The sequence below is a fragment of the Mangifera indica genome, chromosome 3 (assembly GCF_011075055.1).
Source record: "Mangifera indica cultivar Alphonso chromosome 3, CATAS_Mindica_2.1, whole genome shotgun sequence".
Lineage (NCBI taxonomy): Eukaryota > Viridiplantae > Streptophyta > Magnoliopsida > Sapindales > Anacardiaceae > Mangifera > Mangifera indica.
In genome coordinates this window covers 2422868-2442874 of record NC_058139.1, presented here as the reverse complement: position 1 = coordinate 2442874, position 20007 = coordinate 2422868, and the positions used below count along the sequence as shown (strand labels likewise).

Here is a 20007-nt window from a genome sequence, read left to right as displayed (position 1 = left end):
AATATAATTTTGTCATTACTTATTTTTTATTATATGAAATTTTTTTTAAAAAAAAATCTGTCTGACAGATAGAATGCGTGCACGATCCATCCAACAACTCTTTTCAATTTTCTTTAAAATAAAAACCTCCGGCTAACTTCCTCCTTTTTCTTTTTGCTCTTCTCAATCCAAAATGATACTTTAATTTTGATTTTCAACAAAGATTACCGAATAAAAGAAGAAGAGTTTTCAAGTAAAATTAACAAAAAAAAGGAGAAAATCAATGTTGACAGATGCAGGACGATATTAAATATTCGATTAGAGTGGGACTAAAGCAGAATCAATACCTCTTAAAAACGTTTTCATTCAAGTGTTTTTGTCACTAACTTTTGAACCCTAAAGCTGAAGTGGGTCTTAAATTAATCCCCAACTAATTCTTAATGTCTAGTGAGTTACAAAAGAGACCCAGCAATTGGTTGGACTTGGACCAAATTTATTGAATTTAATGCCTAAAAGAGAACGTTGATTGTGCAGCCAATGGGGACGGGCAGCCGTCGTAAATATTGCGCTTATTTATTCATGTTGGGCGGCCAAAAATTTGGTCTAAATATTTTGTGCCAAATGGAATTTAGCTGTCCTCATTCAATTTTCAAATTTGTTAGTACTGAAGTTGAGCCTTTGCCTGTGCGCTATTAATGTGCCGAACCCACTAAAATGAAACACGAGCCCATATTGAAAGGCTTGTGGTTGACTTCAACTGCCAGCAATGTAGCTATAAAGGCAGAGAATATAAATGAAGAGTGATGTTAATGAACTCCCACGGGTTTTTATTCATAAATTTTGTCCTCCATTAAAATGCCGACTCTGTTGATAATGAATCCACAAACCAGGATCTGGCAGAGAAGGCGTCACTAGCTTTGCATTGAGGCCTTTTCAAGGCTCTTTAACATCTAATTTTCTTTCTATTGTTTCATGTTATTTTTATTGTTACAATGCAGAATTTGAAGTTTCTTTTTCAATGTTACATTATTTTACAATATAGTGTGGCCTTTGATGAGATAAATTAGATCATTTTCTCAATAAAATTGAGTGTCATAGTTTCACTTTCATGGTGGTTGATACATTCTTATCTCAGGTGCAGCTGAAATCAACCTGAATAATCATATCGAAATTTAAATGCAAATTCAAATATTGACAATTTTGTCATAATTTAAAGAAGGAATGGGGCTTTTTTACCTTGATTCAAAATTATATACAGAGGGCTTCCTTTTTGCCATTTATGGCCCAAAACATTTAAAATCCAGGCGATTTTGACAAGATGCACCAGGCCCTCAATGCAGAAAGCTTGAACACATCAATTGAAATTATAAGTTATTTTCATGAAAGGTGGGAATCAAGATGTGATTAGCAGAACATCAAGCTTTTTATGACATATTTGTTCAACTTATTTTAACAATTAGGCCAAAATCAAAGGTGGCCTACGATTGTTGTCAACCAAATTAAAAAAAAAAAAAAACCTCCAGCAAACACACACTATCACAAAATTTCAGTTGCCAGTCCCTGTCTGTTTCCGAGCTTCTTCTCGCATAACTGCTCTGACATAAATTTCATAGCAACATCCTGAAACAAACACACAACAGTTGACAAAAGCTCCCGCAAACAAGCTTGTCTTATTTAAAAAACATATTGATCCAAAATTATAATAATAGATAACCCATCTGATTGAAGAAAGATAACTGCTTTTGGACAGCTCTTAGGACATGGAGCAGCTCAAGTTCAAGAGGAAATATAATTTTCAGGCAAAATTACACAAAAGCAACTGAAACACTAAAAAGCATTTTCTTGCACAGGAATCGGCAAAATAATGGTATGGGCATTACAACAGGTTCTAGTTAGAATAAGATGTGGGTTAATTAAAGACAGGAAATCAATCACATAGAATATGAATGCACATATGCATGTGTTAGTAGGCTTTGCAAGCAACCAAGATCTCAAATACAAATAACTGGAATATTTTCTGTCTTCAGCCAACTTGGGCTGCAGAGCCATTAGTTTACAATCTGTAGTGGAGACTATTTTCCAACTGTAACAAAATAAGAATCTCCTCTGCTGCAACAAAATTCCAAAACCATTGACTTGGTTGATTTTATAGCTACCTTATTTTTGGGGGGAAATAAGAACAAAAGAATTTGACTTGAATTTATTTTGAATTTGAGGTCAGCAATTCCTAAAATAAACTTTCTAAAGAAATAGTATAAACGACTTTGCAGAATTTTAGAGAAGACACTTTGCATCAGAGAAGATGACAACTAGGAGTCAATGAAGTTTGGAGTAAGAATGACATAATACCAAGAAGATATCAGAGTATATAATTGCCAAACTTTCCCCTGTTCATCAAGGTTAGAAAGGTGGACTTCAAGAGGCATTATCAGCAATTTCAGCACTCAGCAACATAAGCTGGGAAGCATCTATCATACTGTAGACATTGTAATTACAAAACCTTTTATTATTCACAAAGTCAGTATATTAGTTATCTGGATATCCTATTATTCAAACCAAACTAATGTAATTTAACTCCACAAAGCAAAAAAAGTTCTACTGCCTAGGATTAACTTAGTAGCAGTGCCTAGGATGACAAGGTCTAAACTATCCAAGAATAGCACTATCATGAAAAAACAAAAATAAAGTGTTACATATCCAAGATCAAAGTTTTTCAAATTTATATACATATTAGAAAATGAATCTAAAATCTGTTTTACCATTCAATAACCCAATATTGTTTATTTCTATGCTGTAAATTTATAGACACCTAATGTCAACCATATCCCCAAAATCAGAACAAACGGTTATACGCATTACACGGGCCATATTCAAAAACATATTAAAGCACATTATAGAGACATATACTTGGTTGTTGTGAAACTATTCATGCTATCTTACTAAACTACACATAAACCATTTCATCCATAACATACAACAGACACCAAGCATACCTGCTACAACAACAATTGTGAGAACATCCCCAAGTCTTTTCACCCGTCGAGCACCATCTTTATTCGATTTGTATTTCTTGAGAATTGGGTCTTCCGCCAGCAGCTGCAAGGTATCCAACTCAAAATCAAATGACATATAAATAACCCTAGTATAAACAAATTAACTAGGAAATACAGTACCCATCTTCAGAACTTCAAACTACTTCAATTACATAAAAATAAAAGCGTAAAAATCCAACCTTGTTGGGATCCCAAAACAAGATCCAGACATGAAAACTAAAGCAAATTCTCAACTTTCTAATAAATACGAATCTATCTACTATTCACCTAATTTTTACCCACAAAAATCAGTTTAATCGTCAAGCAGCTACAGAAAGTGTAAAATAGACAACCTAATGAAGATAAATTAAAATCAAAATTGAAGAGTATCTCACAGCTTTCTCACGAGCCCCTGGTTCAACATGCAACCTACGACGCGACAGAGAAACCGGATCTTCCGTCTTCTGATTAACATTTCAGTGCAAAATGGATCTTAGCTACAACAAATCAAACAAGATCCATTTAACAAAAAAAAAAAAACACATAAACAGACCTGGAAATGAGATCGTAAGGCCGCAGCTACTGAGCTCTTGTTAGATAAGAACGCCATAATCACAACACGACACGCCGATTCACACAGCACAAGAAGTATTCAAGTTCCGAGTGAAAGTACAAATTTCCCAACCGGCCTGGGTAGCAAGGTTAAATACTGGAGTTTCATGGCGGCCGGTGCCCCCATATTTTAATAAAACTTCTTAATGCCCAGTTTTTTCTTTTCAGAAAATTACCATTTTACACCAAAGGTCTGAGAAAAGGAAAACAACACCCATATGTACTAAACCTTTGTTTTTTCTATGGAAGGGAAGGGAATGGACTTTTAATAGACTTAATTTTTTGGATTTCATATTAAAATGGTTAAATTTTTACTATTTCTTACTAAAGATTTCAATTAATTACTCTACTTTCAAAATAAAACAACAACAAAAAAAACATTGTTAACTATATTTATTCAATATATTTAATAAAAGGTTCTAAAAGTTTAATCGAAATTTAATCTACTTAATTGACAAAAACAAAATTCTATTTCTCTATTGAAAAATGTGACAATTTTGATATATTTAAATATTATTATCTTATTTAAGAAATTAATTTTATCTTTAAAAATTTTTGAATTATAATCTTCACCTAAAATGTAATTATACCATCACATACTCTAAGAATTACCATATTACAGTTATTTTTTATTTTTTTATAAAATTATCTTATTATCATTAAAAGAAAAAGAATATTTAAGTGGGTAGCAATTCCTGTGGATAGAGGTTTCTTTTCAAAGAATAAAATGAAACTCTAACATATGGGGATTGAGTTGCAGGTTTTAAAACCTGTAAGTATAAAATTGTAATCTTCAAAATTTTATGGGTTACTTTAAATCTTTGGAAAGATAATTTTTTTAAGGCCAAAGGACTATTTCCCACCCAAAGTATGCGCTTTTCTCAAGTTTTCTCTCATAATTTTGAAAATACCATTTACCCACCTATAGGGTGTTAAATTTAACGGAACCTTAACTTCTGGAAAATTTATCTCATTTTCCCACCTAAAATTTTAAAAGTTAATAATTTTTCCTAACCTAATTTTAAAAAACAACGTTTTCCCCCTTAGGGTTTTCAATTTTTCAGAGTTAGTTTTTCGATGCCGTTTCTTTCTCTCCTGTGACCTCCAGACGACTCATTTTCCTCTACAGCGCAGCCTCCTTCCTGCGATTATGCTAGGCACGGTCGTCGACGATAGTTCGTAGGACAATCGTCGAAAGGAGGCCGCGTCGGAGAGGAAGAGGAGTCGCCTGAAAGGAAGAAACGGTGCCGAAGAACTAACTTAGAAAATTGAAAACCCTAGGGGGGAAATGCAATTTTTTAAAGCTTAGGTTGGGAGAAATTGTTAGTTTTTAGGGTTTAGGGAGAAAAATAAAATAAAATTTAAATTTATTTTAAATAATACAGATAAAATGACTATTTTATCCTTGAAACGGTTAATTTTAACCGGTCACAGGTGGGTAAATACTTTTTTCAAAGTTAATAGGGGGAAACTTAGGAAAACGCATACTTTGGGTGGGAAATAGTCCTTTGGCCTTTTTTTAAATGATCTTTAAAGGTTTTTTTTTTTTTAAACCAGAAGTACAGTCTTTGTTGGAGGAAGGGGATAGTATAAGAATTAAATGGGTGTAAACTGTTATTTGCCCAAACCTTGTTCGAAAACCTTTTTTAACTCTTTTAAAATTTATTATTATTATTTTTTTTTGTGAAGACTGGATTGCCACGTAGATAGAGCAGTTTAGAACAGAATCTGTCCCCATAGGTAACACTTGAATGAACAGATTATTGTATCCACAGAACAAGAATGGCTTTGAAAGGAGCTCAAGCCCTTGCTTGTATTGCAAGAGAAAGAAGCCCATTTCTTTCTTCAACGACTCACCATCTTAATCTCAGATTACATCACTATCCTTCATTTACACCACAATCCTATCGCCAAGCTGGTGACCATCTCTTTTGCTTCAAATTTTGCTAAGAATTCGTGAAATTTTGGTGTATTTTTCGTTATGTATTGCACTGATTCAATTTTTCGTGTGTTTGTATTTGTAGGAACCCTAAATCAGATTCGTGCCATCCAGGGGACAACTGCGGATCCTTTAACGGCCAATAAAGAACAACAAAAAGAAGAATCGCCCGAGCCTGAGAATTGGAAGATCAAAATGCTTTATGATGGAGACTGCCCTCTGTGCATGCGTGAGGTGTAATGGCTTCCACTTTTTCTATTATTTCAATCCCTAATTGTCTTAGCTTATGTTGTTTTCATGATTTGTTTATGGCTATTGCATTTTTGTCAGGTTAACATGCTGAGAGAGAGGAACAAGCAATATGGGACTATAAAGTTTGTTGACATAGGCTCAGATGAATACTCTCCTGAGGAAAATCGAGGCCTAGACTACAAAACTGTATGTGATTGAAGTTAAAAATACTAGAAAAGTTAAATATCAATTGTACAGAGTCTACAGACATTATGTAATCAAGCTTGTTTTTTTCTTTTATTAAGGTTATGGGAAGAATTCATGCAATTCTTTCTGATGGAACTGTAGTTACAGATGTGGAAGTAAGCCTCCTTTCTGAATAAATCTCTGTTCTTTTGTTACTGAGGAGTGCAGGTTGTTCTCTAAAGTCCTTTGATGGCTAACATTTCATAAAAGTAACATTGTGCAGGCATTTAGAAGATTATATGAACAGGTTGGTCTTGGATGGGTTTATGCAATAACTAAATATGAACCTGTAAGCCCCCACATTTCTCATGACAATATATGTATATTTAAAAAAAAAAAAAAAACCCTGTTTGTCCTTTCTTTTTCCTATGTTAATTAGAAGGCATTTTATTCGCAGATTGCTACAATAGCTGATGCTGTTTATGGTGTTTGGGCTAAATATCGTCTTCAGATTACTGGTAAGTTCATACAACTGAAGGAATTCCAAACTACATTTTTGTCCTTTATGAGTTGCAAGAAAAAAAAAATCAGTTTGGCCCTCTTGTATTTCCTCTAAGTTAGTAAATGAAAAATTCTGAAAGAAAATTCTAGTAGCTTCCATGCCTTTGAAATCTGATGCTTCAATAAAATTCTTTCAATTATTAAATGCAATGTCCAATCTTGGTTTTAGGTCGACCTCCCTTAGAAAAGATTTTGGAAGGACGCAGGAAGAGCAAGGTAGGGACCCGGCATACTGCATCTAGTAAATTTCCATTTTTCCATTATTCAGCAAATTAACCTTTATATTTCCTCAATCCCTTTTGATGGATTTGACAAGAAGATATTCTGTTGAATTAAAACCAATTTTGCAGGGTAAAGTATGTGGGGACAGTGATGCTTGTAAGATGTGAACTCTCTCGATATGTGGTTGGTGAAAAGCATTTTGAGAGTTCTGTAATTTTTGCGGAAGCTATGTAATCATCTTCTAAATTTTACTCTGAAATGCCTTCTGTCTTTTAGTTACTACATTAATCTGAAATGGGAAAGTACATATGTTGAATACTTTTCCCTTATAGTCAATGCAATGTATTGGTTACAGAATTGTACCTGCAATATCATGGTTCAGAAGATGAAAAAAGAAGAGATCTTCATGTATTTTGGAATTTATATTTTGCCTTTTTTGTCAAGGTTTAATCTACCTTATGACAGAATCAAGCTCATACTGCATGTTGGACAAAATTTAAACTATTTTTGCTGAAATACAAAGAAATTGAGTTACCTGAGCCATTCCCTGGATCTGAAAGATACATCAATTGTCTAAGAAGTTAAATTACTATTATTATTCAAGGGATAACGACAATCAAACGTTTATCTTTCGCTGTCCTTTCATTATCTTCATGACAAAGTCATCGATATTCCTATCTGAGCTACCACCAACACTGACAGCTTTCTTAGCAAACTCTCTCCACTTGGATGCATTGCTCTTAATTTCTACACTTCTTTCTCCGTCCATGACTATCTCTATGCACCTCTTTAGCTCTTCCCCTTTAACAATCCCCTCTTCATCCTTCTTAGCTCTCACTCCTACCTTCCACACATCCACCAGAAACTTAGAATTAGTTGGCTGGTCACAACACTGCGGCATTGCCACCATTGGCACACCCAGGCTGAGCCCCTCCAAGGTCGAGTTCCATCCACAGTGTGTTATGAAGCAACCCACGGCAGGGTGAGCTAGCACCTCAAGCTGGTTGCACCATGTCAAAATGCACCCTGTCTCACCAAGTGACTTCACAAAGTCAACCGGCAACTTGTTCTCATTCTCCTTTGCAACCCATACAAAAGGCCTGTTGCTTGCTTTCAAGCCCCGCGCAATTTCCTCAACTTGTGCCGTCACAATATTTACCATGCTTCCAAATGACACATATATCACTGAATTTTCTGGCTTGGTGTCTAGCCATCTCATGCTCTCCACACTTGTTGGTTTCCAAAGATTAGCTCCATAAGCTGTATCTCCCTCAATCTGTTTGTCCAGGTAGGCTGATGGCACCATTGGACCGATCAACACAAATGGCCAGTGTCCCAACATCGTCTTCACTAGCTTTTTACAGAGTCAGAAACATAAACAAATTAGAAAAATAACTCAAACAACAAAAAAACCGAGTGTAAAATTTGATAAGGGATGTTCCCGTATTTTGATTTCTCATCATGATCATGATACCAATGATTTTAAGGTATTTTGTTGTCTCCGCAGTTAACATGACACAACAGTATCTTTGTTTCTTACACAGACTCTACAAACAATTACTACTCTAAATCAGCTCTTTAGCAAACTATAAAAGCCTATTGAACATGAAACACAATCCAGTTACCTCACTTTCCAGCTCCTCGAAGGAGTTGCAGAACACCCAATCATTTTCATTCAATTTGGAAATTCCCTCTAAAATCGCTACCAAAGAAGCAGGATTTCTGGAAGGCTGTGCAAGAAAACTTGGCATGTCACAGAATTCCAGTGAAGGCAGGCCAGGCAACAATAAGGGAAAATTTTCTTGCTTCATAGGCAAAGTCAAAAGCCCTTGATTTATTTGCCAAAACATAGAACAAACAGAAGCTGAAACGGTGAATACTGCAGCTCCATAAATGCCAAACTGTCTAGCTACTTCAAGAACCCAAGGCAGCATTGAATCATACACAATACAGTTAACAGGCGAGTCTGAGTTTTGGTACTTGAGTATGACCTCTGCCAAAGTTTTTGAACCAACTGCTCTGAAAGACTCCAAGTAGGCTTCTACACTTGGAGCTTGCTTGGAACCGCCTTCATCGAAGCCATCTGAGATGGGCTCGACGCCAACTGTGGTTGCACAGATCGACTTGACAGTGTAATGGGTGGTGGCTAGAGTGGCCTTTAGTCCCTTGGAGGCCAGGCGTTTAGCAAACTGAAGGAGAGGATTTATGTGGCTTTGGGCAGGATATGTAAGCACAAGAACATGACCTTTTTGCTTCTCCATTTCCTGTCTTCAGAGTCTGATTTTTGATAGTAATACAATACAAGATACACTGAATCGGCTTGAGGTGTTTTTTATATATAGTAAATTTGGAAACTGATGGTTCGGTCAAGAAAATTGGTTCACTCTGTCGACGTTAATGGCAAGCTTAAAATGATCAAAGCCGTCCAGAGGTCGAGGTTTCTTATGAAAGTCCTCAGGAATCAGGATTCCCACCATGACGAATAATGGAACTACTAGTCCATAGTCCTTACCAACTATTTTGACAAATGACACAAGGATGATAAAGTGTGGAGGAAGAGAACGACTTTTTGTTTTTGTTTTTAATTAAAGGATAAACTTACTTTATTTATTTTGTTTAGAGAGACAAATCAGTATTCTGACACGCAAGAGCAACCTAATCTCTAAAAAGGTTAAAAAATAACAGGGACAATTATACAAAAACATCATGCAAATGCCCACGTTGCCCCGTGGTAGCTCTTCGAAGGGGCATCCAGGCAACAAAGAAAGAGACTATGGCTTAGAACCTTGGTGGCGGCGGGCTTGAACCTTAACCAAGTTGACTTGACTTAAATATATTTAATTTGAATTTATTCAAGTCTGAATTGAAATGGTGGCGTGTGTTTAGAATTAAACTAAAATTAAATTAAAAAAAATTAATCTAGTTTAACCTACAAGTTGGAGATGATTCGATTTAATTTTGACTTAGTTTACCAATTGATTCACATTATATAAAATAATTATCAAAATGATATCGTTTTGTTTATTATTAAGTAAAATAATATTAGTTTATCATTTGAGTCATAAACTCAAACTGTAAATCTTAATCATAAATTAGAATTATAAACTTTAATTGAACCATTTTTTATTTGGGTTGAACTTAAATTGTTTTTAATTTTAACTAGTTGAACTTGAACTGAATTCGAATTAAATTATTTTCATTCAAATTACACTCAAACCAAATGATGTTTAGATTCGGTTTGATTCTCTACAAAAATATATTACGGTTAAATTCTTAAAAATCAGGTGATACCTTGCCTTCCATAGAAATTAGTGAAAATTTTATTCCTTCTTCATAAAATATAAAATTTAGAAGCAATATTATATGGCTATTGCATTTTTGTGAGGTTAACATGCTGAGAGAGAGGAACAAGCAATTTGGGACTACTAAGTTTGTTGACATAGGCTCAGATGCATACTTTCCTGAGGAAAATCAAGGCCTAGACTACAAAACTGTATGTGATTGAAGTTAAAAATATAGACATCATGTAATCAACTTTGTTTTTCTTTCTATTGTTAAGGTTATGGGAAGAATCCATGCACTTCTTTTTGATGGAACTGTAGTTACAGAAGTGGAAGTAAGCCTCCTCTATGCAAATAAATCTCTGTTCTTTTGTTACTGAGGAGTGGAGGTTGTTTTCTAAAGTCCTTTGATGGCTAACATTTCATAAAAGTAACATTGTGCAGGTATTTAGAAGATTATATGAACAGGTTGGTCTTGGATGGGTTTATGCAGTAACTAAATATGAACCTGTAAGCCCCGGCATTTCTCAAGACAAAACATGTATATTTGAAAAAAAAAAATACCTGTTTGTCTTTTCTTTATCCTATATAAGTTAGAGGGCATTTTATCCCAGATTGCTACAATAGCTGATGCTGTTTATGGTGTCTGGGCTAAATATCGTCTTCAGTTCAGATTACTGGTAACTCTATACAGCTGAAGGAATTCCCACATACATCTTTGTCCTTTATGTGTTGCAACTGAAAAAAAATCAATTTGGCCCTCTTGTATTTCCTCTAAGTTATTAAATGAAAAATTCTGAAAGAAATTCTAATAGCTTCTATGCCTGTGAAATCTGATGCTTCAATAAAATTCTTTCAATGATTAAATGCAATGTCCAATCTTGAGGTCGACCTCCCCTAGAAGAGATTTTGGAAGCACGCAGGAAGAACAAGGTAGCCACCCGGCATACTGCATCTAGTAAATTTCCCTTTTTCCTTCATTATTCAGCAAGTTAACCTTTTCTATTTCCTTCAATGCCTTTTCATGGATTTGACAAGAAGATAATCTGTTGAATTAAAATTTAAAACCAATTTTGCAGGGTAAAGTACGTGGGGACAGTGATGCTTGTAAGATGTAAACTCTCTTGACACATGGTTGGTGAAAAGCATTTTGAGAGTACTGTAATTTTTGCGGAAGCCATTTAATCAGCTTCTAATTTTGCTCTGAAATGCCTCCTCACATCCGGTTACTACATTAATTTGAAATGGGAAAGTATATATGTTCAATACTTTGCCCAAATAGTCAATGTATTTTGGAAGTTATATTTTGCCTTTTTCCAAGGTTTAACCTACCTTTTGACAGAATCATGCTCATACTGCATGTGGGACAAAATTTAAACTATTTTTGATGAAATACAAAGAAATTGAGTTACCTGGGGCATTCTCTGGCTCTGAATGATACATTTTTTGTGTAAGTTAAATTACTTTTGGGATGACAACAATCAAGCGTTTATCTTTCTCTATCCTTCCATCATCTTCATTACAAATTCATCAATATTCCTATCTGAGCTACCAACATCGCTGACGGCTTTCTTAGCAAACTCTCTCCACTTGGATGCATTGCTCTTAATTTCTACACTTCTTTCTCCGTCCATGACTATCTCTATACACCTCTTTAGCTCTTCCCCTTTAACAATCCCCTCTTCATCCTTCTTAGCTCTCACTCCTACCTTCCACACATCCTCCACAAACTTAGTATTAGTCGGCTGGTCACTCCACTGTGGCACTGCCACCATTGGCACACCCAGGCTCAGCCCCTCCAAAGTTGAGTTCCATCCACAGTGTGTTATGAAGCAGCCCACGGCAGGGTGAGCTAGCACCTCAAGCTGGTTGCACCATGTCAAAATGCAACCTGTGTCACCAAGTGACTTCACAAAGTCAACCGGCAACTTGTTCTCATTCTCCTTTGCAACCCATACGAAAGGCCTGTTGCTACCTTTCAAGCCCCGCGCAATTTCCTCAACCTGTGCAGCCACAATATCTGCCATGCTTCCAAATGACACATATATCACTGAATTTTCTGGCTTGGTGTCTAGCCATCTCATGCTCTCTACACTAGTTGGTTTCCAAAGATTAGCTCCATAAGCTGAATCTCCCTCAATCTGTTGGTCCAGGTAGGCTGATGGCACCATTGGACCGATCAACACCAATGGCCAGTGTCCCAACATCGTCTTCACTAGCTTTTGACAGAGTAAGAAGTACACACAAATTAGAAAAACAATTCACTCTATAAGAAAACTTAAGTGTAAATTTTGACAAGGGATATTGCTGTATTTTGATTTATTGTCTTCACACTCAACATGACACAACAGTATCTTTGTTTCTTAACCAGACTCTACAAACAATTACTACTCTGAATTAGCTATTTAGCAAACTATAAAAGTTTATTGAACATGAAATGCAATCCAGTTACCTCACTTTCCAGTTCCTGAAAGGAGTTGCAGAACACCCAATCATTTTCATTCAATCTAGAAAATTTCTCTAAAATCGCTGCCAAATAAGCACGATTACTGTCAGGCTGTGCAAGAAAACTTGGAATGTCACAGAATTCCAGTGAAGGCAGGCCCGGCAACAATAAGGGCAAATTTTCTTGCTTCATGGGCAAAGTCAAAAGCCCTTGATTTATTTGCCAAAACATAGAACAAACAGAAGCTGAAACAGTCAATAGTACAGCACCATAAATGCCAAACTGTCTAGCTACTTCAAGAACCCAAGGCAGCATTGAATCATAGACAATACAGCTTATAGGCGAGTCTGAGTTTTGGTACTTGAGTATGATCTCTGCCAAAGTTTTTGAACCAACTGTTCTGAAAGACTCCAAGTAGGCTTCTACACTTGGAGCTTGCTTGAAACCGCCTTCATCGAAGCCATCGGAGATGGGCTCGACGCCAACTGAGGTTACACAGATTGACTTGACAGTGTAATGGGTGGTGGCTAGAGTGGCCTTAAGTCCCTTGGAGGCCAGGCGTTTAGCAAACTGAAGGAGAGGATTTATATGGCCTTGGGCAGGATAAGTAAGCACAAGAACATGACCCTTTTGCTTCTCCATTTCCTGCCTTCAGAGTCTGATTTTTGATGGTAATACAAGATACACTGAATCGGCTTGAGGTGTTTCACATATAGTAAATTTGGAAACCGATGGTTCGGTCAAGAAAATTGGTTCACCCTGTTGACATTAAAGGCTAAAAGGAGTTAAAATTGCCTACTCCAAAGGATAAAATGATCGAAGCCGTCCAAAAGAATCGATGGAGAGATTGAGGTTTCCCACACAAGTCCCTCCTTATAAGATGAATAATTGAACCACTAGTCCATACCTACTAGTCCAAAGCATAATTGGACCCGCCCGTATATGTTGTGCTAGTAAATTTGAGACACAGTAATTAGACTTATAACTATTATATTAAGTAAATTAAAGTTTTACGAATATAACAGAAATTTAAATCTAAACTTTAATTTTAAAAGTTTTAATGTTTTACTAGTTTTATTAGCTATTGAATCAAAAAAATTTAAATATTTAAAGCCGTTAAAAATTAATCACAAATTTTGGTGGAACAATTTTAAAGTAACATGAATAATTTTAGGATTATAAAATAAACAAAAATTATACAGAATATACAAAAACTCAACCAAAATTATTTTGTAATTTTTTTTTGATACATAATTAAAAAAAGGTTATAGGAAAGGTAATGTACAATATCCATTTCAACACATTAATTTGTTACATTATTGTATCAGTAGATTGAGTTTGAAATAGAGTTAACTCATTCTTAAAATGAGTGAAATTCAAGCTAAAAGAAATTTGGTTTAGTCTACCTTGTGAGTTAAAAAATGATTCGATTTAAATTAAATTAAATTTATAATTTGATTTATATTATATCAAATAATTATAAAATAATATTATTTTATTTATTATTGGATAAAATAACATAATTTTATCATTTGAATTATGAATTTAAATTATAAATTTAAATTAAATAATTATTTATTTAAATTAAACTATTTTTATTTAAGATAGACTCAAGCGAAAAGTAGTAATACTTCAAAAAAACGACGTTATCTCATGAACAAACAAAAAATATTTTTTAGTGAACTAAAAATGCTAAAATGCAATAAAAAATTTAAGTGTTTCTGGTAGCCTAGATCATGGGCATCAATTCTATGGACCTGGGTAAATAAAGGCCGATAATATAGACCAAAAGACTTGCTTCCACCCAGATGTAATTTCAAAATTTCGTCGGTTAATTTTTTAAAACTTAAATGAGTAAAATTATTATTTACTAAAAAAATTTAAAAAATTAAAGTTTTATCATATTTTTCTATCAAAATTTAAAAATATCATAATTTTTTTCTCACCCAAAATTTGAAAAATAAATATTTTCCCTTTAAGATTTTGAAACTGTCACTGGAAATAATAAAGTTTGTTATCTTCGACTATGTTCACTCTCTTTCCCAACTTTTTTTTTCTTGTCAATCAAACCCTTTCCTTCGAGACAAAAGGGTGGGAGGGAATGATAGCTGATCAAGGGAGAAGGAGGAGGGAAGATTGACAACCAAGAAGGGTGAGTCATTCGAGAAAAAAATCTTAAAAGAGAAATTGTCACTTTTTAAACTTTAGGTACAGGTAAATTATTAAATTTTTAAACGGAGAGAAAAAAATTTGATAAAACTTTAGTTTTTTAAATTTTTTTATTAAATGACTATTTTATAATTAATTTTAATTGAAAATTTTAACATAATTTAACTCACAGGTAGGATTTATAAGTTTTTTAAAGTTGATGGGTGTACATGGGTTTGTACCTAACCTTGGGTGGGAAAAAACCCTTTGGCCTAAAAGATAATACTGGCCTTATTTAACAAAAAGCAGTTGTACAAAATGATATTCCAACTTGACAGCTGCTACCAACCATCTAAGTTTTCACATGAACATTGGAGCTTCAAACGAAGCAGCTGAAAATTTACAGCAAGAACCCTAAGCCTAGTACCGGTATGCACATCTACACACCTACAATCTAACGCTTAGTTTTTATCTGCAGCCAACAGACCCAGATTTTATGAACTATAAGCTGAATCCACATCTGATGAAATCTGCAACTCGTTGCCATCTACAACTGCACGCAAAACTTAATTGGGCAGCTCTCACTAGTATAAACTTGCTATCGAAATAACCAGATTTCACAACCCATTGGCACATCTTGAAAGAGTTGTTCTTTTGGCCACAACTCTCCTTATATAGAAAAATTTCAGCACACTGAACAGCTTTGTCCATCTCGTCTGAGCTTTACAAATGGTAGAACGTCTTAAGAGGAAGCCATCAACTGCACTTTGTAGATCAGCCTGTGATTCCAAACTCATACTCTGAGCTTGATGATCCGTATCAAGGAAGCGCAGATGATCTTCATCGCAGAAAGAATGAGTGATGGACTCTGTGTCACAGATCAGGGCGTTGCTGACTTGGCCCGGATAATTCAATGTCTGGTCATATCTGAGACCCATATTTTCTATACTGTGTAAGCCATAATCATCCAAGCCAGTCACACTCCCAACAGGATAAATGGATGGTATAATATCAGGGGAAGGGGCATTCAGTTGTGGATAGTCAAATCCGCCCATCTTCTGAGAAGCCAAAGTCTTGCTCTCATTAGAATTGCCAGTCATGGGAGAGCTTGATGTGCAAAAAGCATTAGTTAATTGCGACGGGGAACCCATGAGAGAGGCTTCATCCTCAAAAGATGTAACTTCATCCCAATGTTTATATGCAGTAAGTACCAGGTTTTGAGCTTCAGCCTGATGTCAGAGGTGATCATCAGAAACACAAATGAGAAAAAATATATAACCGGATGAAAAGGAAAAACTAATATCATGTGATAAGAGAATTGTGCCTTTTGGGTTTCAGACAGCCTATCAATGGGAACATACTGGCATTCTGAAAGTAATCCCATCACTTGCCCCACAACATTAAAGACCACACCAGATTTCTGTTGAGAACCAGGTGGGCTATACAAGAATGTGCTCTTATCAAGTATACATGTCCAAGCATGGTCCACGGTAACTTCCCACATCCTAGCAGACATACCAGTGCCAAGGATCTGTGTACAAAACAATACATAAATGGTAATTTTACTGCTCGAAAGTTGACAAAACCCCCAAAGTTTTAAGCGGTCAGTAATAAGTTGTAAATAAAAGAACATAAACACTTAATGCAGAACATGTCCTTAGCATGGATACTAAGAAGTATAGATGTTAGTGTCAGCAAAGCAACATCTTAAATCTCAATATTTCCAAAGAAATGTAGCCTTTGGTTTTCAAAGAAGGCATGCAAACTTTAAGTAGTACAGTACTACAAAAATAAATATAAGAGATAAAGCAATGCACTCTTACTTGTCGAAGCCTTGCAGGGTCTAATATGAGTGAGGTCAAGAAATCCTTGACGGTCAGGATATTTTCTCGAGTCAAACGCTTGTGGAAAGCCCCATCTTTGCCAATCTTTTCCAATCTCCATACTTCGTCAGACAGGGAAGGTGGGTGGTGCTTCTTGTATACTGCAACCCAAAGCAAAAAAATAAATAGGAATTTCACTTCACTATTTGTTTCAATACTTAATTTGAACAACCTAAAATATAACATGTGGTTGATTCCCTGTTAAAAATTAGAAATTTTCAATTCCATTGACAACCAATCATCAAAGGAAGATAGCTTCCGGGCCATTAAGTATATTAATTCAGCAATTTTCAGAATTTATATTTGATTAGTATATAGTAGTAATAAGACCAAACACTATAACAAAAATGGCCAAATAATGCGTTAAAAGTTCATCAAAGAAAAAAGACACAGAATAAGAAGATTCAACATGAAAGTTAACTATATGTAAGCATATGGACAATTAATATAATCTCTTCTTGGAATGATACAACTACATTTTTTGCTAATAAATAATGCTTAATTATTATGGTACGGAAAAGAAAAGAACACAACATCAACAACACAGGGAAAATATGAAAAGGTAATAGTAATCAACTACATTCTTGAGACCAATAAGTGAACCAAACTTACATTCCCCTCGGTGATCCCTAACAGTGAAGGATTCTGTCTTTGCTTCCCTTATTCTATTTCCATCTGAGTTATCCACTACTCTTGCCCCCAGTCTGAACCTCCGGCTCCTGGTCCAGCTTGAATTATCTGTAAATGAAATTTCACCCACCAAACCAATTCCCTCCTTGAGAGTAAAATATTGATCTCCTGTAAGAAGAGGTTTCTTTCCTTCTCTCTCTCTCACAATGTTATTCTTAAATTCTTCAGCTGTCCAATTGTCAGCCTCATCACCATCAAAGTCACCCTCAAGAACTACAATTTCCACCCTGGCAGAGGATTCGAGACCAGAGGTAACAATTTGCCCAGTAAAAGTATCAATAAGAGCTACTTTTACGTTAGAATCATCTGCATCAATTCGAGCCCCGGTGAACACAGGAAGAGAAAGATTATTTACAAACTTCAGTTGTAAGCTTCTTGATTCAGGAGTATGCATCTCTTTTCCGCTAGTCCTGGACAAGGATGAATAAGAAATATAAAAAAATATATTTTAAAATCTTCTGGCTTAAAACCTTGATACAATTTATTTCATTCTACTTCAATGAATAAAAAAATTTATCACCAAAACCACAGTGTTGATTCCTACCATTTGAGGCCGACCAAATATTTTTTTAGAGCCGATTCAACTTCCTCTTTTACCTGTAATACATAAACAAACGTCCATCAAAATTTCAATACAAAATTAACTGTCCTAGCAACAAAAATTAAAGGGAGCTCACTAACTACTGCTTTTAGAAACTTAAATGTAGTTATTTGTGCATAAAATTTTAGTTTTATTGTTTTAGAATTAACAAGCTGTAAAAACAAAGAAATGCTTAGTGAACTAAGCTTAATACTTGGCTACAGAAAATATTAAGGGAATATGCATACCACCCTGCGAATGAGGGGCTCAAAAGCTGGCTCCAGTAAACGCTGGACAGAGCGTATCTTCATAACATCCTGAACCACACTAAACAAAATCAACAACAAATGAGAAACTCAAGAACAAAAAATGTAATAATCATATATCAACATTGTTCATCAGTCATCAAGTTAACAAAGTGTAACAAGCAAGCATAACAGTTGATTTATTAGTGAAATAAACAATAGAAAGTTCAAGCAAACTCTCTCTGTTCCATCTTCAAAAGCATAGAAACATCATCCTTACTAGATATGGAATGAGTATACGTTTTACTTTCTATACTTATTGAGTTACTGCCCATATTGAAAAAAAAAAAAAAAAGGCAAATTATTACTTCCCCAGAAAAAGAATAAATCCAAGAGGTTAAATCTTAATGGCCAAAACCAAAGTCATCAATTTGACCAGGGAAAGGACCTCCCAACACCAATTTTAGATTCAATTATCTTTTACATTTTTCAAAAAGCAAAGAATCCCAGTTAGCATAAACACTGAAGCCACATTAAAAAATTAAAAGGTGATATGTAGAGATGGCAATTTCGGTCTGACTTTAGAGGTCTCGACTCTCGATTTTTCGATAGAAACGGGGAAAAGGGCGGAAATGAAAAAAATCCCTACAATCGAGGATCGGCCGGGGATGGGGATGCAGCCGTCCCCCCCCCCCCCCCCCCCCCCCCCCCCCCCATCTTTTTATATTAATATATTTACTTAAAAATACTAAATATCTTTATAGTTTTAGATTATTTATGTTTTTATTATGCATATTAAAGTGATTATAGATTGGTTTTAATTTTACCTAATTTTATTATTTAATATATTTATATTGTGTTTAGAAGGTATAAAGAAATAATTTTTTCTTGCAGGTACGAGGGGGTAGGAGAAGGAGGTCCCGACAGAGACGAGGACAAGATGGAAAGAGGGTTTTTCTTCACGGGGAGAAGATGGAGAATCATTTTCATCCCCATAACGGAGACAGACCAGGGACGAGGATTGATATCTTGTACGGGAATGGGAACGGAGACAGAGACGGGGATTCATTGCCACTTCTCATAAAACAAGAACAACTAGCCATTCCCGCTTCACCTAAAGAATTCAACATAAATTTCACATGGATAAAACAAACACAACGATGGAAAAGGAACCCAGTTCAGCTTCAATTAGATTTCCACTGTGCCATTAAAATCCCAACTATTTCACCACATTCATCTACAATTTGAAACCAAACAAGCACGGCACACGTTATCCCTCATTCAATTCTAAACTTTAGCAGAAAAAAATAATAAATAAAACTTCACAAAAAAACATAGATAAACAATCAATCAACAGAAGAAATCACTTACCTTTCGAAAGTAAAAACTTTCCTCCGCTTGTCCTCTGGATTATTCCCTTCTGCTGCTTTGGCCTTTCCATCCTCTTGTTGCCTCTTCTGGGACATTTTCAAACAACCCACAGGCGTTGGTTCCGATGATCAAAAATAACAATAACATCCAAAGAGACCAACATGCGGCGCAAGATATGGTACTCTATTATTCCCTCCCCCCAATATATACAGCAAGAGAGAGGCAGGCAATTAAGGATAATGAGTGAGAAGAATCCAAAAACCACACACAAAAAGTTTCTGTAACCGTAACTTTGAAATATATATATACATATATTTCTTTAATTCGCTTTACTTTTATTGTCCATTATCTGAATTTGGCTGCGTCTGTGATGCTTCTTCCCCCTGAAACTCACTCATCGGGCCTAATTGCTCTGTTGTTAGCGATTGCGAATCAGCAAGCAAGTGTTTATCCATCGAAACCGCGTTATGGACTTGAACATTGGGGTCCACACGCATTTTTGGTCCCACTTTTGCCTTGTCACCTCACCCATGTTTGTACGTGTGACTTATTTAGGTTCATTGATTTCTTCATAACTATCCAACTCTGTTTAACTGTCATA

At 35.3% G+C, this 20007-nt stretch overlaps 5 protein-coding genes across 10 annotated transcripts; 1 reads left to right on the top strand and 4 right to left on the bottom strand.

The window, feature by feature from the left end:
* Positions 1-1337: 1337 nt before the first annotated feature.
* On the bottom strand, positions 1338-3718 carry LOC123210756 (succinate dehydrogenase subunit 7B, mitochondrial-like). The gene is made up of 4 exons (XM_044629225.1): positions 3565-3718; positions 3407-3475; positions 2973-3075; positions 1338-1599 (listed from the first exon to the last, which is right to left on the bottom strand). The coding sequence occupies exons 1-4, from the start codon at positions 3619-3621 to the stop codon at positions 1526-1528; spliced, it is 303 nt and encodes a 100-aa protein (XP_044485160.1). The 5' UTR covers positions 3622-3718; the 3' UTR covers positions 1338-1525.
* Positions 3719-5353: 1635 nt separating this feature from the next.
* LOC123211432 (uncharacterized protein At5g50100, chloroplastic) lies at positions 5354-7185 on the top strand. 3 transcript variants are annotated; one of them, XM_044630158.1, is made up of 8 exons: positions 5354-5541; positions 5648-5796; positions 5893-6000; positions 6099-6155; positions 6263-6286; positions 6437-6497; positions 6710-6756; positions 6891-7185. In XM_044630158.1, the coding sequence occupies exons 1-8, from the start codon at positions 5406-5408 to the stop codon at positions 6927-6929; spliced, it is 621 nt and encodes a 206-aa protein (XP_044486093.1). In that variant the 5' UTR covers positions 5354-5405; the 3' UTR covers positions 6930-7185. The 3 variants fall into 3 exon arrangements, with proteins under 3 accessions (XP_044486093.1, XP_044486091.1, XP_044486092.1); XM_044630156.1 differs by having other exon boundaries at positions 5355-5541; positions 6263-6328; XM_044630157.1 differs by having other exon boundaries at positions 5355-5541; positions 6263-6328; positions 6710-6781.
* On the bottom strand, positions 7149-9309 carry LOC123211429 (UDP-glycosyltransferase 74B1-like). The gene is made up of 2 exons (XM_044630154.1): positions 8388-9309; positions 7149-8116 (listed from the first exon to the last, which is right to left on the bottom strand). The coding sequence occupies exons 1-2, from the start codon at positions 9021-9023 to the stop codon at positions 7379-7381; spliced, it is 1374 nt and encodes a 457-aa protein (XP_044486089.1). The 5' UTR covers positions 9024-9309; the 3' UTR covers positions 7149-7378.
* A 2067-nt stretch (positions 9310-11376) lies between these two features.
* On the bottom strand, positions 11377-13306 carry LOC123211431 (UDP-glycosyltransferase 74B1-like). Its single transcript, XM_044630155.1, has 2 exons — positions 12496-13306; positions 11377-12262 (listed from the first exon to the last, which is right to left on the bottom strand). The coding sequence occupies exons 1-2, from the start codon at positions 13129-13131 to the stop codon at positions 11543-11545; spliced, it is 1356 nt and encodes a 451-aa protein (XP_044486090.1). The 5' UTR covers positions 13132-13306; the 3' UTR covers positions 11377-11542.
* A 1602-nt stretch (positions 13307-14908) lies between these two features.
* LOC123212396 (calmodulin-binding protein 60 A-like) lies at positions 14909-19845 on the bottom strand. 4 transcript variants are annotated; one of them, XM_044631515.1, is made up of 7 exons: positions 19407-19845; positions 18042-18117; positions 17755-17807; positions 17133-17620; positions 16461-16621; positions 15962-16168; positions 14909-15866 (listed from the first exon to the last, which is right to left on the bottom strand). In XM_044631515.1, the coding sequence occupies exons 1-7, from the start codon at positions 19499-19501 to the stop codon at positions 15255-15257; spliced, it is 1692 nt and encodes a 563-aa protein (XP_044487450.1). In that variant the 5' UTR covers positions 19502-19845; the 3' UTR covers positions 14909-15254. The 4 variants fall into 4 exon arrangements, with proteins under 4 accessions (XP_044487450.1, XP_044487449.1, XP_044487451.1 ...); XM_044631514.1 differs by having other exon boundaries at positions 18039-18117; positions 19407-19844; XM_044631516.1 differs by having other exon boundaries at positions 18039-18107; positions 19407-19545.
* Positions 19846-20007: the final 162 nt, after the last annotated feature.

Bases quoted from the DNA above. Each gene is read 5' to 3' on its own strand.
- LOC123210756 (XM_044629225.1), bottom strand. From the start codon at position 3,621: ATGGCGTTCTTATCTAACAAGAGCTCAGTAGCTGCGGCCTTACGATCT. The intron at 3,476-3,564 runs GTCTGTTTATGT...AATGTTAATCAG, and splicing joins CCTTACGATCTCATTTCCAG to AAGACGGAAGATCCGGTTTC. The intron at 1,600-2,972 runs GTATGCTTGGTG...TGTTTGTTTCAG, and splicing joins CACAATTGTTGTTGTAGCAG to GATGTTGCTATGAAATTTAT.
- LOC123211432 (XM_044630156.1), top strand. From the start codon at position 5,406: ATGGCTTTGAAAGGAGCTCAAGCCCTTGCTTGTATTGCAAGAGAAAGA. The intron at 6,001-6,098 runs GTATGTGATTGA...TCTTTTATTAAG, and splicing joins GAGGCCTAGACTACAAAACT to GTTATGGGAAGAATTCATGC. The intron at 6,329-6,436 runs GTAAGCCCCCAC...TTTTATTCGCAG, and splicing joins CAATAACTAAATATGAACCT to ATTGCTACAATAGCTGATGC.
- LOC123211429 (XM_044630154.1), bottom strand. From the start codon at position 9,023: ATGGAGAAGCAAAAAGGTCATGTTCTTGTGCTTACATATCCTGCCCAA. The intron at 8,117-8,387 runs GTAACTGGATTG...CTCTGTAAAAAG, and splicing joins TCGAGGAGCTGGAAAGTGAG to CTAGTGAAGACGATGTTGGG.
- LOC123211431 (XM_044630155.1), bottom strand. From the start codon at position 13,131: ATGGAGAAGCAAAAGGGTCATGTTCTTGTGCTTACTTATCCTGCCCAA. The intron at 12,263-12,495 runs GTAACTGGATTG...CTCTGTCAAAAG, and splicing joins TTCAGGAACTGGAAAGTGAG to CTAGTGAAGACGATGTTGGG.
- LOC123212396 (XM_044631514.1), bottom strand. From the start codon at position 19,501: ATGTCCCAGAAGAGGCAACAAGAGGATGGAAAGGCCAAAGCAGCAGAA. The intron at 17,621-17,754 runs GTAGGAATCAAC...ATCCTTGTCCAG, and splicing joins TATTTGGTCGGCCTCAAATG to GACTAGCGGAAAAGAGATGC. The intron at 16,622-17,132 runs GTAAGTTTGGTT...TTTGGGTTGCAG, and splicing joins TAGGGATCACCGAGGGGAAT to TATACAAGAAGCACCACCCA.